The sequence below is a fragment of the Oratosquilla oratoria genome, chromosome 42 (genome assembly GCF_046742065.1).
Source record: "Oratosquilla oratoria isolate Oo_2021 chromosome 42, ASM4674206v1, whole genome shotgun sequence".
Classification (NCBI taxonomy): Eukaryota; Metazoa; Arthropoda; class Malacostraca; order Stomatopoda; family Squillidae; genus Oratosquilla; species Oratosquilla oratoria.
The window spans coordinates 29,225,360-29,238,918 of NC_134818.1; the positions used below are offsets into that span (position 1 = coordinate 29,225,360).

General features: G+C 42.1%; 2 protein-coding genes across 3 annotated transcripts in view; both read right to left on the reverse strand.

The window, feature by feature from the left end:
- The window catches only part of LOC143021682 (uncharacterized), a 6,711-nt gene extending 3,920 nt beyond the window's left edge, over nt 1-2,791 (reverse strand). Inside the window, exon 1 of one of the 2 annotated variants that reach the window (XM_076179305.1) lies at nt 660-2,791. In XM_076179305.1, the coding sequence (XP_076035420.1) occupies nt 660-906 (247 nt within the window). In that variant the 5' untranslated portion in view covers nt 907-2,791. Of the gene's footprint in view, nt 1-609 lie in introns of both variants that reach the window. The other variant, XM_076179306.1, reaches the window with a different exon arrangement.
- The window catches only part of LOC143021681 (uncharacterized), a 260,489-nt gene extending 247,140 nt beyond the window's left edge, over nt 1-13,349 (reverse strand). The window contains exon 1 of the mRNA XM_076179302.1: nt 13,196-13,349. The gene's annotated coding sequence lies outside the window, so the exon portion shown is untranslated. The remainder of the gene's footprint in view (nt 1-13,195) is intronic.
- Nucleotides 13,350-13,559: the final 210 nt, after the last annotated feature.

The window sequence follows — 13,559 nt, forward strand, 5'->3', positions numbered from 1 at the left end:
TCACCAACACCTCATATAAACACAACAGATGAACGCGCTGGGTGAATACATGTATAATTTATGAGGTATTATACATGGAGGGGGAGGGGGCGGCACGCACAAGACACACAGGAACACTTGAAAAAGACACATTCGATGTCAACAGAGACAAGGGGTCTATAGTATTTGGTCATATTTTAAGACACATCAAGAAGCCACACGTGAAGGAGACACACTGGCAAAAATGTGCAGGCACGCGAGAGTTCGCCGACTAGATACTCTAAGTCACGACCACTCTAAGACACAATGACACAACAACCAAATTCCACTAAACGCATCAGAAAGACACACTAGAGCAACCGCTACACTAACAAGGACACATTAATGCACATCTGCTGCGTCTATGGTAAGGCACAAGGAGTACAAGACACGCGAGGACATGGCCGCTTCCACGCATGGCCACCCAGCAAACAGCTGATTGCTGCTGCTGCTGCTGCTGCTGCGGCCAACCTCCTCTCCTCCCGCCTCGGCAGCCGCCCGCCCTTCCCCTTGCAGACTACCACCCGACATCTAACCCCTGTGCACACACAAGGTTCTTTTCCACTTCGACTTCATTACTCGAGGACCTACGGCAAGAGCCCCGTGTCCCACCACACCACAAAACACGACCATAAGCCCACCACACCACCACAGGACCACGATGATAACTCCGTGACTCCACCCAGGCCAACTCCCGCGGCGAGAGTCTGGGCGGCACTGTGTAACTGGCCCCGGCGTGGTTGTGGTGGTGGTGGTGGTGGTGGCGGTGGTGATGCGGTGTGGCGCCGTCGGCGTGGTGTGGTAGTCGTAGTGCCATGTGGTGGTAGAAGTGTGATGCAGTGGTGTGATAAGCCCTGTAACACTGGTGTATGTGATGCGTGGTTTCATGTGATGCTGAGTGATGTGATCTCCGAGAGGTGTGTGATATCAGATGTCAGAGGATATTAATGCGGTTATACGGTGTGACTAAGTCAACTTGAATTATGCTAGCGGCATAGTAGTTGTAACACTAGTAGCTGTAATAGTACTCTAGAGTACACACGCCTACTAGGCGTTGACCATGGGCGGTTATGTAATGTCTAAGCCAGGGGAAAAAAGCCTTATGGCATGGCACCATAAAGCAGAACCTGTTATGATGACACACATTTTGTTATGGCAAACGTTTACCGATTCCATCGAGGGGATCACCCATCTGCTGAATAAAATAAGACACCTCTACAATATTACATGGGCTGAAACGAAACGAGTGTAGACACCTGGTATATACCAACAGTAGCATACTGTATGAAAACAACACTACTAAAACCGGGTATGTAATTACAAGTGTACTATACAGGTATTTCGACAGAACAAGATATGATACTAGGCGGGATTCTGCCGTGTTAGCCCAAGGATCACTAACCGGTAGGCTACTGGCCTAGAAGTACTTAACCAAGGACTGAAAATGATAACGGTCTACTGACTGGTCTAACGATTTAATTTGGATGTGAGGTTGCTATGGAAGTCACTTGTAATATCCCCTGACCCCACTTGAACCGGAATATAACTCAAGTAATTGCTCTGGGAACGTGGCTGGATCTAAAATGACAAGTCAGGGGCAGCGAGTTCAAAGTGTGCTATCTCGCTGGACACTCGCATGGCCGTTGAAATTTGAATTGCTGGAAAACGAAATATGTTATCCTATATATTTATTTGACAGTTTATCAAAACTAAGTCTACAATAGTGCGCCCAAATCTTGTTTTAATTTATAAGCAAGTTCCCGATAGCATAATCAAAGGGTTGGATGACATTTGAACGATTCGAAGAAAATATTGTGAATGAAGTCGTTTCAGGTCGAACGAACACTAAAGAAAACTGGTGTACCGATACCGCGTCTAGGTTGGTGAAAATCAAAGTAGTAAAGAAAAAGCTTGTTAAAAATTGGTGAATAGTGTAGAAATGGTGATATAGTCTTGGAATTGGTGAGTCTAATAATGGTGGTATTATACTGGAATTCTACGTGACGTTGCCTTTGGTGAACAGGAAGATCTAACCTCGGGGCTTGTGGTGGCTTTCGCTCTCACTGATACTAGAGTAGTAGTAGTTCGAGGAAACTAGTGACCTGGGCATAATACTATTCAGAGGAACTGATGTGTTATTGATCCTGTATCCTAGGTCTGAGATAGCATTAACAGTGGTGACGCTAGCACATAGAACTTTTCCTGGACGCGTTCCATGCGTAACGCGTTTCATTGATGCTAATCTTGTAGTACACTGTTCTTAGGTGTTGTCTTGAGCTAAAGCACGGATGAGTGTGTGTGTGTGTGTAGGGGGGGAGGGGGCATCAACCCGGTCGCTACGGTATCGCCCCTTAACCTGAACAATCTAAAGACCGTCCTTACGTCTTCGTATCTCAGCAACAATTCACTTTACAGATTTTGTTCTCGAAAACAGATGGAAATTTATTCAGCTTTGGGCAACCCCTCGGATGGTACTAAAGGGTGATGTGGAGTCTGGGTGGGGTTATGGGGTGCATATTGTGGGTTATGGTTCACCTGATGAGCGGTGGGTGAACTGTGAGTGACTTACGATTCACGAGTAACTTGTGAGCAGTGGGTGACTTGTGACAGAAAGTAAAATGAATATTCTAAGTGGAAATAATGAAACATGCAGTAACGACTATATTAAGATAACGACATTAAAGTAACGCTCCCTATAGTGAATAACATTCGTCTGTTGTTAGCGAGAATAAAATCTGCAAAGGGACACGTCGAAAAGGCTAATGGGGAAATTTCAAGCACAAATGGGGAAGATGAGTACGTAACACTGAGTTTACTGCGATTCTGGTAGAAGGCAACGGCACTGAGAAACACGGCAGGGCAATAGGTGCCACCGTAGAGGAAAAACACTGCAGGGCACTGGGCGTGTCTTCGTGAAGGTTCCGTGTGTAGGTTGTTGAAGAATTCCTGTTGGCTGAAGGTGCTGAGAAGTGACACTCCCCAAGCTTGACAGGTGTTGAGGGTGCCAAAGAAGAATGAGAGGTGTGGGCGAGAGGTGTACGGGTGAGACGAGGTGTACGGAGGTGGATAGAAGTCAGGTGTAGTCATCAATTTAAGATGGTGTAAGGATCGGATGGGAAGGCGCTGAGAACAGGGCGTACTAGGTGTCAGGTGTAGTGGTGCGCGTGGTCGTGACAGGAAGGTGTCTACTCCCTCATGACGTCAAAAGAGTTCTCGAACTCACGACGGGAAGGGGTCAAACCAACCTCGTATACTACAATATAATGAATAAATAAAATAAAGTAAAATAAAACCAAGTACTCTCGGGAGCGTAATTTTGTTCTGGCTTGCGTCATGCGATTTTATTCCAGTGAGGTGCGAGCTCCTGCGATGACTGGTCCAGAAGATGGAGTAGGTGACGTCACGGTGTGGAGAAGGAATACTTCATGCACTTGGTTCTGGTTAACATGAAACCTTTTTTAAGTGGGAATGCCAACATCAGCCAAATCGTTGATATTTTTTTCGCGTGCCAACGGAGTAAAATTATAGGCCTACACACTCGTACGAGCATGGGCCACCCCCCCTCCCTCCCTTCCCCTCCTAAGAGGGCCCCAATCCGCGGCCCAGCGCAGAATGCGGTTACCAATGGTCATACAAAAGAAGTTGGAAATTTATTAGTTATCTATCTTAAAGTGAGCTCTGGGTTTCGCGTGCCGGGAAAAAGCCGTTAGTGTGCCAGGTTTTGCACGCGTGCCAAGGGTTGCCCACCCCTGCCCTAGGGTTTCGGTCGATAAGTTTAATGCCAACCTGAGAACCCTTCAGTTGAATAAAATCGTCAAGCGACACCCAGAACAAACTCTTTATAAAAAACACCATCGTGGTACTGGCCGGTCTGCTGGTAAGCGCTGGGTACACCATTACCCGGTCAAAGATAGGGATGAGTTGTCGAACACTGTCTTGGGTAAGGACACTCGGGTTGGCCTTGGCTCCGTGGCATTTGGTAGGACCTTGGGCAAAGGTTGCGGCGTTGGCGTGGGGCAGGTGGGAGCAAAGGGGGAGGGGAGAGGAGAAGATGGGAGGGGGAGGAGGAAGGAGGAGCATGGGTGTTGTTTGGTATCGCAGATCGGCATGAGGAACTCTTGAGTGATGTTCCTCTCACTTAGCCTTCTTCAAGAAGGCGACACTTTTTTGCGATTCTTGCCCTGGCTAATGTTAGATATTTCTTAAAGCCCATGAGACTGAACTGGATACCCCACCCCACCCAAAAAATGAGGGAACGCGGCGTCCTGACCCGCTGCTGAATAAAACTGTCCAACCGTAGTTAAAAGGACATTTTGAAAGGATTTAAATCTGCCAACAGAAGTGGGTGCCGATACGAGGTCGTGCTGATCTTTCTGGGCGGTTGTGGTGGTCACGGCCTGGTGTAAACGCCTCATCTCTCTGGGCGGGTAAGCGACACCAGCCAGCCGTGTTGGTGAAAGTGTAGGTTGCAGTTAATCAATGGTGCAAGAGGGAGTGGCCAATGCGATGTGCGTAGATGTGGAAGTATGTGTGAAAAATATCATGTACCGGGTAGCTGTAATGACCACATCCGGAGAGTCGCAAATGTGTCTGATTGTGACCTATATTCATAGTGTTTGATTGTGACTGACTCCAAGTACCTGATTGTGACTGATTCCTGGTGCGGCAGTAAACTATATCGTTACTAAAAATACTCACACATTTAAATGGGTGTTAAAGGTGCAATATGGTACAAAAATTCTTAGCTAACAATGTTTCTACACCTTTTTACACACACACGCACGCACACACACACACACACACACACACACACACATATATATATATATATATTTGTGTGTGTGTGTGTGTGTGTGTGTGTGTGTGTGTGTGTGTGTGTGTGTGTGTGTGTGTGTGTGTGTGCGTGCAGAAAAACCACTAAGGAAAATAATAAATTGATGACCGAGCGCTTTCGTCTATTTAGACATCTTCACGGTACATGGGTGATGTTATATATATATATATATATTATACATATATATATATATATATATATATATATGTGTGTGTGTGTGTGTGTGTGTGTGTGTGTGTGTGTGTGTGTGTGTGTGTGTGTGTGTGTGTCCAGAAAAACCACTAAAGAAAATCATAAATTGATGACCGAGCGCTTTTTGTCTATTTAGACATCTTCAGGGTACATGGGAAATGTTATATATATATATATATATATATATATATATATATATTTATATATATATATTTATATTATATATATTTGTGTCATTTTGACATAGAGAATTAAACTCTCCTACTGGGATTACAACTCTCCCCTGAGCGGCTTGCTTATTATAACACGAGGGCCGTACCATCGTGTCACGACGACCCTTCAAAATGGAATGACTTAGTTCACGGCCTAGTCGTTCTACCGAGCGCGCCCGCGTGGCACGGTATGTACGGTTTTGCATCGAATCCTTTATGCAGACTTGTGTGCATAAAGGATTTGATGCAATACATACATACATGCATACACACACACACACACACACACACACACATATATATATATATATATATATATATAATACACATGTAAGTATATACACATATGTATATATATATATATATATATAATACACATGTAAGTATATACACATATGTGTATATATATATATATATATATATATATATATATATATATATATATATATACACATGTGTGTGTGTGTGTGTGTACACACACATATGTATGTATGAAGAGAGTAATAGAGCGAAAGGCGCTCACAGAGAGAGAGAGAATCAGGCGGCAGACCCGCCCGCCCGCCGAGCCTCGAGGTGCCGTGGTGGCGACACTCGGGGTCCAAAATTACCCGCCCGGATGAAAATAGCCTGCCGCCCTGCTGCCTCTGCTGCCGACCCTGCTACCTCTGCTCTCCCTACCACTGCCTGCTGTCGAAACCGCTCCCTTGCAGTTCCTGCATTCCTCAAGTGCCCCTGCTACACCACGGAGGATCCTTCTAGTGGGTTATTTTTTTTTTTAATAGTTACCTTCGGTGTGGACTACGCCAGTCACCCAGCACCCTCCTCCGCCTCCTCATGCAATTACTAGACCCATTACCGACCTAATCGAGGGGCACCGTTGCCGTCCTCAACTTTTCCTGAAGAGAATTGAGCGTTACAGTGTCCTATTCGGTCCCTGGTCATATTTTTCCTTTTAATCCACCAGACTATTTTCTTCGATTCCGTGGCCAACCCTCCCAGTGGCGAAGCGGTTACGCTGAATATTCTAACGGAATAAATATTTATTCATATATGAATTTGTATCACACCTTCGCATGCTTCTCTCGATTATCTACGATGCAAAATGAATATTAGAAACGCCTACACAATACTACATAAGCGGAGATAATGACATGGTTCTTCGATTCTTTTTATTGCCCTCCCATACCTCGCAGTAGGTAGCACAAAACAGATGACATATATAAGCAACGAGAAATTGCATATTTTACATTACTTGCTAATTGTCATAATACAGCTGTTATTTACCAATACGAAAATATTTACGCGTTAACGCACGAGAACATTCTATATATTTATATAAACACACACACACACACACACACACATTCTTCAACTGTAATGTTAGTAGGGTAATGTTTTCTTTCCCTCCCGTAAGCACCTCACCTCACCACCTGGGTAAACTATGTGTGCCTTGTCTGCAAACAACACTATTCCTTATCTTGGGCTTGGCAGTTTATGAAACAAAAGCAATGGAGTCCCCGGCGGTCGATACCGTTTTTAAGATATTTTAAGGGGTTAATCACACCTAAATCGGACTCGAACGCATCGAACTGAACTCGAGGCCCCTAAGCAAGCTTAGTGGCGACGCAAGACACGCCTATGGTTTGTTTCGGCCATATGCAATGTGTTGATTTACGCAAAGATTAAATGATTACCCAAACCACATATATACGTGAAAACTGAATAAAAACACACGCGTAATACATGAATTAATCCGATAAACACAGAAAACTCCATCTGCTTTGCGTTTACAACACTACCCACTCGTATATTTTCCAATTCACACAATCACAATCTCTATCTCTCTCACTCTCTCTCTCTCTCTATATATATACATATATATACATATATATAATTTATTTACTAGGTTTTCCCTATCTTTTATTATCATCTTGTGGTTTTATGGTTCTTTAATTATATTACCGAAGACTGATACATGCAAAGAAGAATGGTGATCACTTAATTTTTGCTATCCTCCTTTTCAGCTAGCCTGTTTAACTATATTTTGACTCCTCTTTGGTGCGATTTTGTCCGCAAGGACTGAAGAAACTAAATTAAAATCTCATGGTACTGGAGATCCAGAACTGAACGAAATTACTTCTGCGTAAATCCAGGAACGACCCCCGGTATATTTCCAGAGGAAACACATCTGGCTCGTACGCAGCATACTTCAACCCTAACACTTAAGAGTCACTTAAAAGTACAATTGTATCGAGTTACGAGGTAGTCCTGATTGTGTAGACACTATCCACCTACTACTTACCCCCTCACCTACCCCGAGACACTACAGCCTAAGAAATCAGTCTAGACACGACCCCCGCGCGACGTGATCAAACAACTCATAACTGCGCATGCGCGCACGCACACGCACACTCCAACCACCCTTGCCTACTTGTCACTGGCTATCTTTTTCGCACTTGAGAATCACCCAAAAACCTGTTCAAATTGGAATCAAGCTGCATCTTGTTGGGAGGGTATTGTGCTCTAACCGTGGGGAAAAAATCTGCATAAAAAAAAACGAATTGAATAGTGAAATTCTAACGCCAGTCGCCATTCCCCTATGGTCAGTGACTATTCTCCAATCGGATCTATTGTAGAAGTCCACCCTCCCCCGCACATTGATCAACTGTTAAATCTCCACCCTGTATACACTCAATTGTACAGTTTCTCTCCTCACACTGATCAAATGTAGAATATCAACACGAAATATATAGATAGGTTAGATTAGGTGAGGTATCACTAACTAAGATCAAGTGTAGAACGTCCACCCTAGTAACACTCAACTGTACAATCTCCAGAACTGGGCGCGTTCCTCGGTGCGTTCCTATGTACGTTTCACTTTAGTTTGGCCGCGGTTAACGCTCCCAAACTATTAAAGCAATACAGGAGCCAGTATAGTAGGTGGCCTACGAATTTTTTCTTTTGTATAGTATGTGGCCTACCGGACTTTTATAACGGTATGAACCCGTCTCTTAAGCTTTAATAGTTTGAGTGCGCTAACCACGGGCAAACTAAAGCGGAACGCATTCAGGAACGCACCAAGGAACGCGCCCAGCTGACAATTTCCACCCCCCAAGCACGAGTTAGGGAAAATTCTACAAGTTATCCTTCCAATCTTATGGTGAGTGTTGTGTAACTAAGTGGCAGGAACCTTATGAAGGTCACAGGGACCATGACACAGAGATAGCGTCTACAAGGAGACCATCCCGAATCTTCCCAAGCTAAGCTACCTCTCACGTTCCTACGCACAGTTTTACTTCTCAACAGCGATAACCAGCGCTTCTGTCCTTGGGGACAACATCGTGCCGCCGCCGACGACGAAGAGATGGAGTCGTGGAGGTGGGAAAGGAGTGGGTAAAGGAGGGAGGGGTGGTAGCAGAAATCACGGATCATTTTTGTTTTCTAGACACCATGGCTGTGCGGCAAGGATACCCCCAAAGTGGATGACAAGATTTACGTTGAGGTGAGATAAGTTCTTTAAAAAAAAATAAAAGGAAAAAAGTAGTGTTGGAAAGACAGTCGTAGTCCACAAAAGAATGCTACGTGACTCTGGTCCTTAAAGATACCGCTAAAAGTTCCCGATAGAGAAGATAGAACGAAGTAATGGATGGGTGATTGTTATCAGGGAACGATAACACACACAAGATACTTCTCTAAAAGCTGTATAAAATTATAATAATAATAATGACAATAATAATAATAATAATAATGATAATAATAATAACAATAATAAGAATCCTCATCAAGGAGTGATGGTTTCCGAGGTTCAACTTCCTTGAAGAAGAGGAAGAAAACAAATGAATAAATAAATGATTAAGTAAATGAATTAAAAATAATGACTTGCTAAGTCAACCCCAAACCTACTCGAGTAAAAAAAAATATATAACCATATTGCCATTCTCTTCTAGCAAATTAGAAAAATATATAAATAAACAAATAAGAAACAAATCTGACTATTATATAATATGTTTTCTTCTACTTTTTCAACCACCTTGACGGTGACAACTCCGCGAAACTACCAAAACACTGTTTCCCAATATAACTTCATCGAATACATATTTTTATCAAATGGTGCATTTTCTTCTTTATAGTATCAATACTTCATTGAATATATATCTTTATAAAATGTCATTTTGTGCTTTATAGTATTCATACTTCAATATATATATAATTTCTATCTAAACGTATAATAATAATAAGAATAACAATGATAATAACAATAATAATAATATTAATAACAAGAATGATAATATTAATAACAAGAATAATAATAACACCAATAATAAGATAATAGTAATAACAATGACAATAATAACAAGAATAAATCCAATAGCAATAATGGATATAACAAACAATAATAATAATAACAATACTAACACCAATACTGACAATAGAAATTAAATAATAATGATGAGAATAACAATAATAACGATAAAACGGCAACAATAACAAAAACCAACAATAAGAGGAGTCTCCGCAAATTCGTCATCCGAGACCCGCGCGCAATACATCCCATCCAACCCTCCTCCTCCTCCTCAAACCATCCTAACGACCACGTTATTACACTTGACCCAATTAACACCCACGGCACACGCCTGCCTGCCAGCTGCATGGCGATTTTATTCATCTGAGGGGCGACCGATAGACTGAAAGCGTTCTCTTCGTACATTTCAAAACCCACCACTAAATTTAGTGATGCTATTGACCCATAAAACACTGTCAATTATTCTTGTATTTTTCGGCTCCTGCCAGGCGATCTTATTCAAAATAATGAACACCTAAACTTAAGAACAAAGCTTATTAAACACATCACCGTATTGTGAGGTAGTCACCCCCTGTTGTGGTTCTAAACTATCCCGTGTAATTCTGATCACCAAATTATCTAAAATACCTTCTACAAATTGCGTGTCCCGCAAAAAGAATTATGAAAATTTTTTTTTACTTGTAATGCGCAATTAAGGTTTTTTTTTTGTCACTCTCCTTTGCCATAATATAAAACCCACCAATGCATCACAATCCACCCCTTTCATCGTCCAGCTTCATCCACCAACTAACTTTCACAATTCCTTCCTTCCAACCTTGACAGCTTGCATCCACCGCATCACGACACATCCACCAAATCTTCACTGAACACACCGCCACCACCACAACCACCACCTTCGTCAACCACCCTGGCCCACTTTTCTACTAAACGACACAGTACACCAACTGTCTATCCCCAGGGCTCCTTTCCAAACAAGCCAACGTAGGGCGTCCTAGCCCCTAGACAAGAGGAGTTTTTCAACTGCTGGGTCATGGTAAAATATGACTCCGAAAGATTCTGAAACTAAGAATTATTATCCTTGAGGTAAAGGTCTTCAAAGTCTGTCTTGACCTTGACTTGTACAGTTTTTAAAAACAAGTTAGTCACCTTATGAATTACGATTCTAAATGTTAATGCCATCCCCTATTGAATGTATGTACGTGTGCATACATGTACATACGTATGTATGTATGTATGTATGTATGTGTATATGTATTTCTATTGCACTCGCTTACGTCCCTAGCACAATACCTTACATGCTACCCGTTAACCTTATTTTAAAAGGTAATTGTAGTGCAGTAAGGAGTTATTATCCTTGAACGCGACATAATTAAACTTCCTTAACCTAGTTATGCGTTCCGGGAGGAACACAAACAACATGGCGTAGCCTGCTTGAGCCACCGACTTCATCTCTCTTCACACTCCAGTTGGGGCAAGCATCTCTGCTATCTGCACGCCACGTTCTCATATTGCCCATCTCGAGCACGGGCTATAAATCATTCTAAAATAAGCCAAAATCAGCCACATGTCTACCAGCTTACTTCCTCACGTTCAAACCAAACAGAATTCACTCCTTTTTTTGTATTCCAAATGTCCGTCTTGTTGTTATTTATCTATATGTTTACTTATTTAGCAACGGCAGTGTCGCAATAACTCCCGTGAGGCCAACAAGACCACAATAAACTTTCAACCTACTTATACACAAACAGAGTTCAATCCCAACTAATCACCTATACCACAAATAAGTGCCTTAATCCCCTTTGCTATGCTGAATCACCTCCAAAGAAGTCCAGTTTACATAAGACGATGATACCTCCTATATAACCATACTAAAAATATGTCCTCGCCCCTTAATTCAAATTTTCTCATGCACCATCTATATCCTTTTGTATTAAGAATTCAATTTAAAAAATCCCATTGTATGCCAAGTTACGGACGGAAAATACCTTAAGAGTTAAAAGCAAAGAAAGTTTAATTTGCATCACTACATTCGGAAGCAGGGTCAAGACATGTAATAAATATATAAATAATAGCAACTTTACCCTTTCACTCATCATTATCAAAACTCGTTCAACACTTTCATCACCACTTCAATAATTAATTAATCACACGAAGCGACCGCTTGCTACTAAATTTCATACATATTATACAATCATCCATTTTCTAACTATTATTGAACTGTCTCGGTATTTTCTAATTGTTCTAAAAAATACCTTTTCCCATTAGAACACATACGATCACATCTAATCCTAAATGAAGAATTCACTGCTGCAAACACAAACCGTGTAATGTAACAATATCTCTTATCCACCCAGTAACCTTACGCCTTCATGTTCTCTCACAAAGTCAATAAGTTTATTCTTCCCCACTATATTTATTCAATTTTAAACCTTTATGCTACTTTGCACTAAAGAACACTAGATATCAATAACTGTTCCTCCTGCACGCATTGTATTCCTATCGCAACAATGATAACGCCCCTAGGCAAATCACAAGTCAATCTATATTCAATACATATTGCACTCGTGATATTTAACATTAAAATCCTTTAATTTCTGTTACGCAGAAGATTGATTTTGTTCCAGCGAGAGATGTGTCATGGTAATCCCAAGATGTTTTATTCAGCTGAGGGCGTGAGGGTTGTAATAAACGGATTACGACCATCTCTATGGACTTTATCGCTTCACCGACGCTATTAACAGTATCTGCTCTGGTCCACTTTAGTCGATGGACTGAGGGGCGAGGGCTCATCATAGGGTAGCCAGTCTCAATGAGCCCATTTGTTACATCCACACTTTACATATTTATGCTTTGGTTCATACCAAATACTTTGGTTTGCCGGAGCGCGGAGAGCACAGGTGGGGCCCCTGAACGACCGAGACCCCCTTTCCGACCGGCGCCCGTTCCTCAGTTGAGTAACATCGCCTGGTCTTATCCAGAATAAAATACATAATGTACTTCACCATGGTTACTGGCGATAGTAATGGGTGATGGTTTTGTAAATCAATGGATTACAATAGGCAGTAAGACAAGTTAAAATATATCTTTATGCAATGTCACAATATCAGATCTAAACAATTCACCTGCAGTCAAGACTCATTTGAAAATATTTCCTATTACCATACACATGTGCCTGATCTGAACTAAGGTATCTTTCTCCCTCTCAAGTCTAGATCATCCTTCCCAACTTGCACCACCTGCCACCTAATGCACCAGCTATTCGTGCCATCAGAAATCGAGATTCGGAAACAGCAGGGTCCTGGCCACATCGTTTAGTTTCAATGCTTTCGCTCAGGCTATATCACTATTTGCAACCATCCCCCTCACCCCGTGTTTAAATGGATGTCCACACACATATACAGACAACTCCCTGGCTCTCCAAGAGACAAGTAAGCACTCTGCAATGATTCTTGCCACCAAGCAAGCACATCTCCAAGCATAATCACTCAGTGCATGTACACATACACATTCTGCACCTGTACAGAATACAAATCACGATGTCTCTCGTCCTTGCAGTGTCAAGTCCCTTCTAATGGAATGTGTCGTGTATCTATCACAACACAGTGTTAATTTTGTGCTTGAAAAGTCATTACGTACCACACATATCCAGTCTCAAACCTTGTCCGCTCCTTCTTCCCTGGCACTAGAGTTGGGGGCACTCCACACACCTTTCTCAATGCTTGACTTTTCTTGCAAGGATGGGTTTAGTTTCATTGAACAAACGGACGTTAATATCACGTAAAATATAGAAAAAAAGAAATGCGAAAAATGTACCAATTTGATTAAGCAATATCTTTCAGCCACCACTATCACTGGAAGAGACTCTGCCTCTCCCGTAGCCGAGCCAAACTATAAACAAATGGAGAACGGAGATATCTCGAATGCAAGTAAAACACGAGCTGGCAACTGCCCGCTTCCCCAAACTAGAGTTGGCATATGGCTAATTTTGTCTATGTCCTCA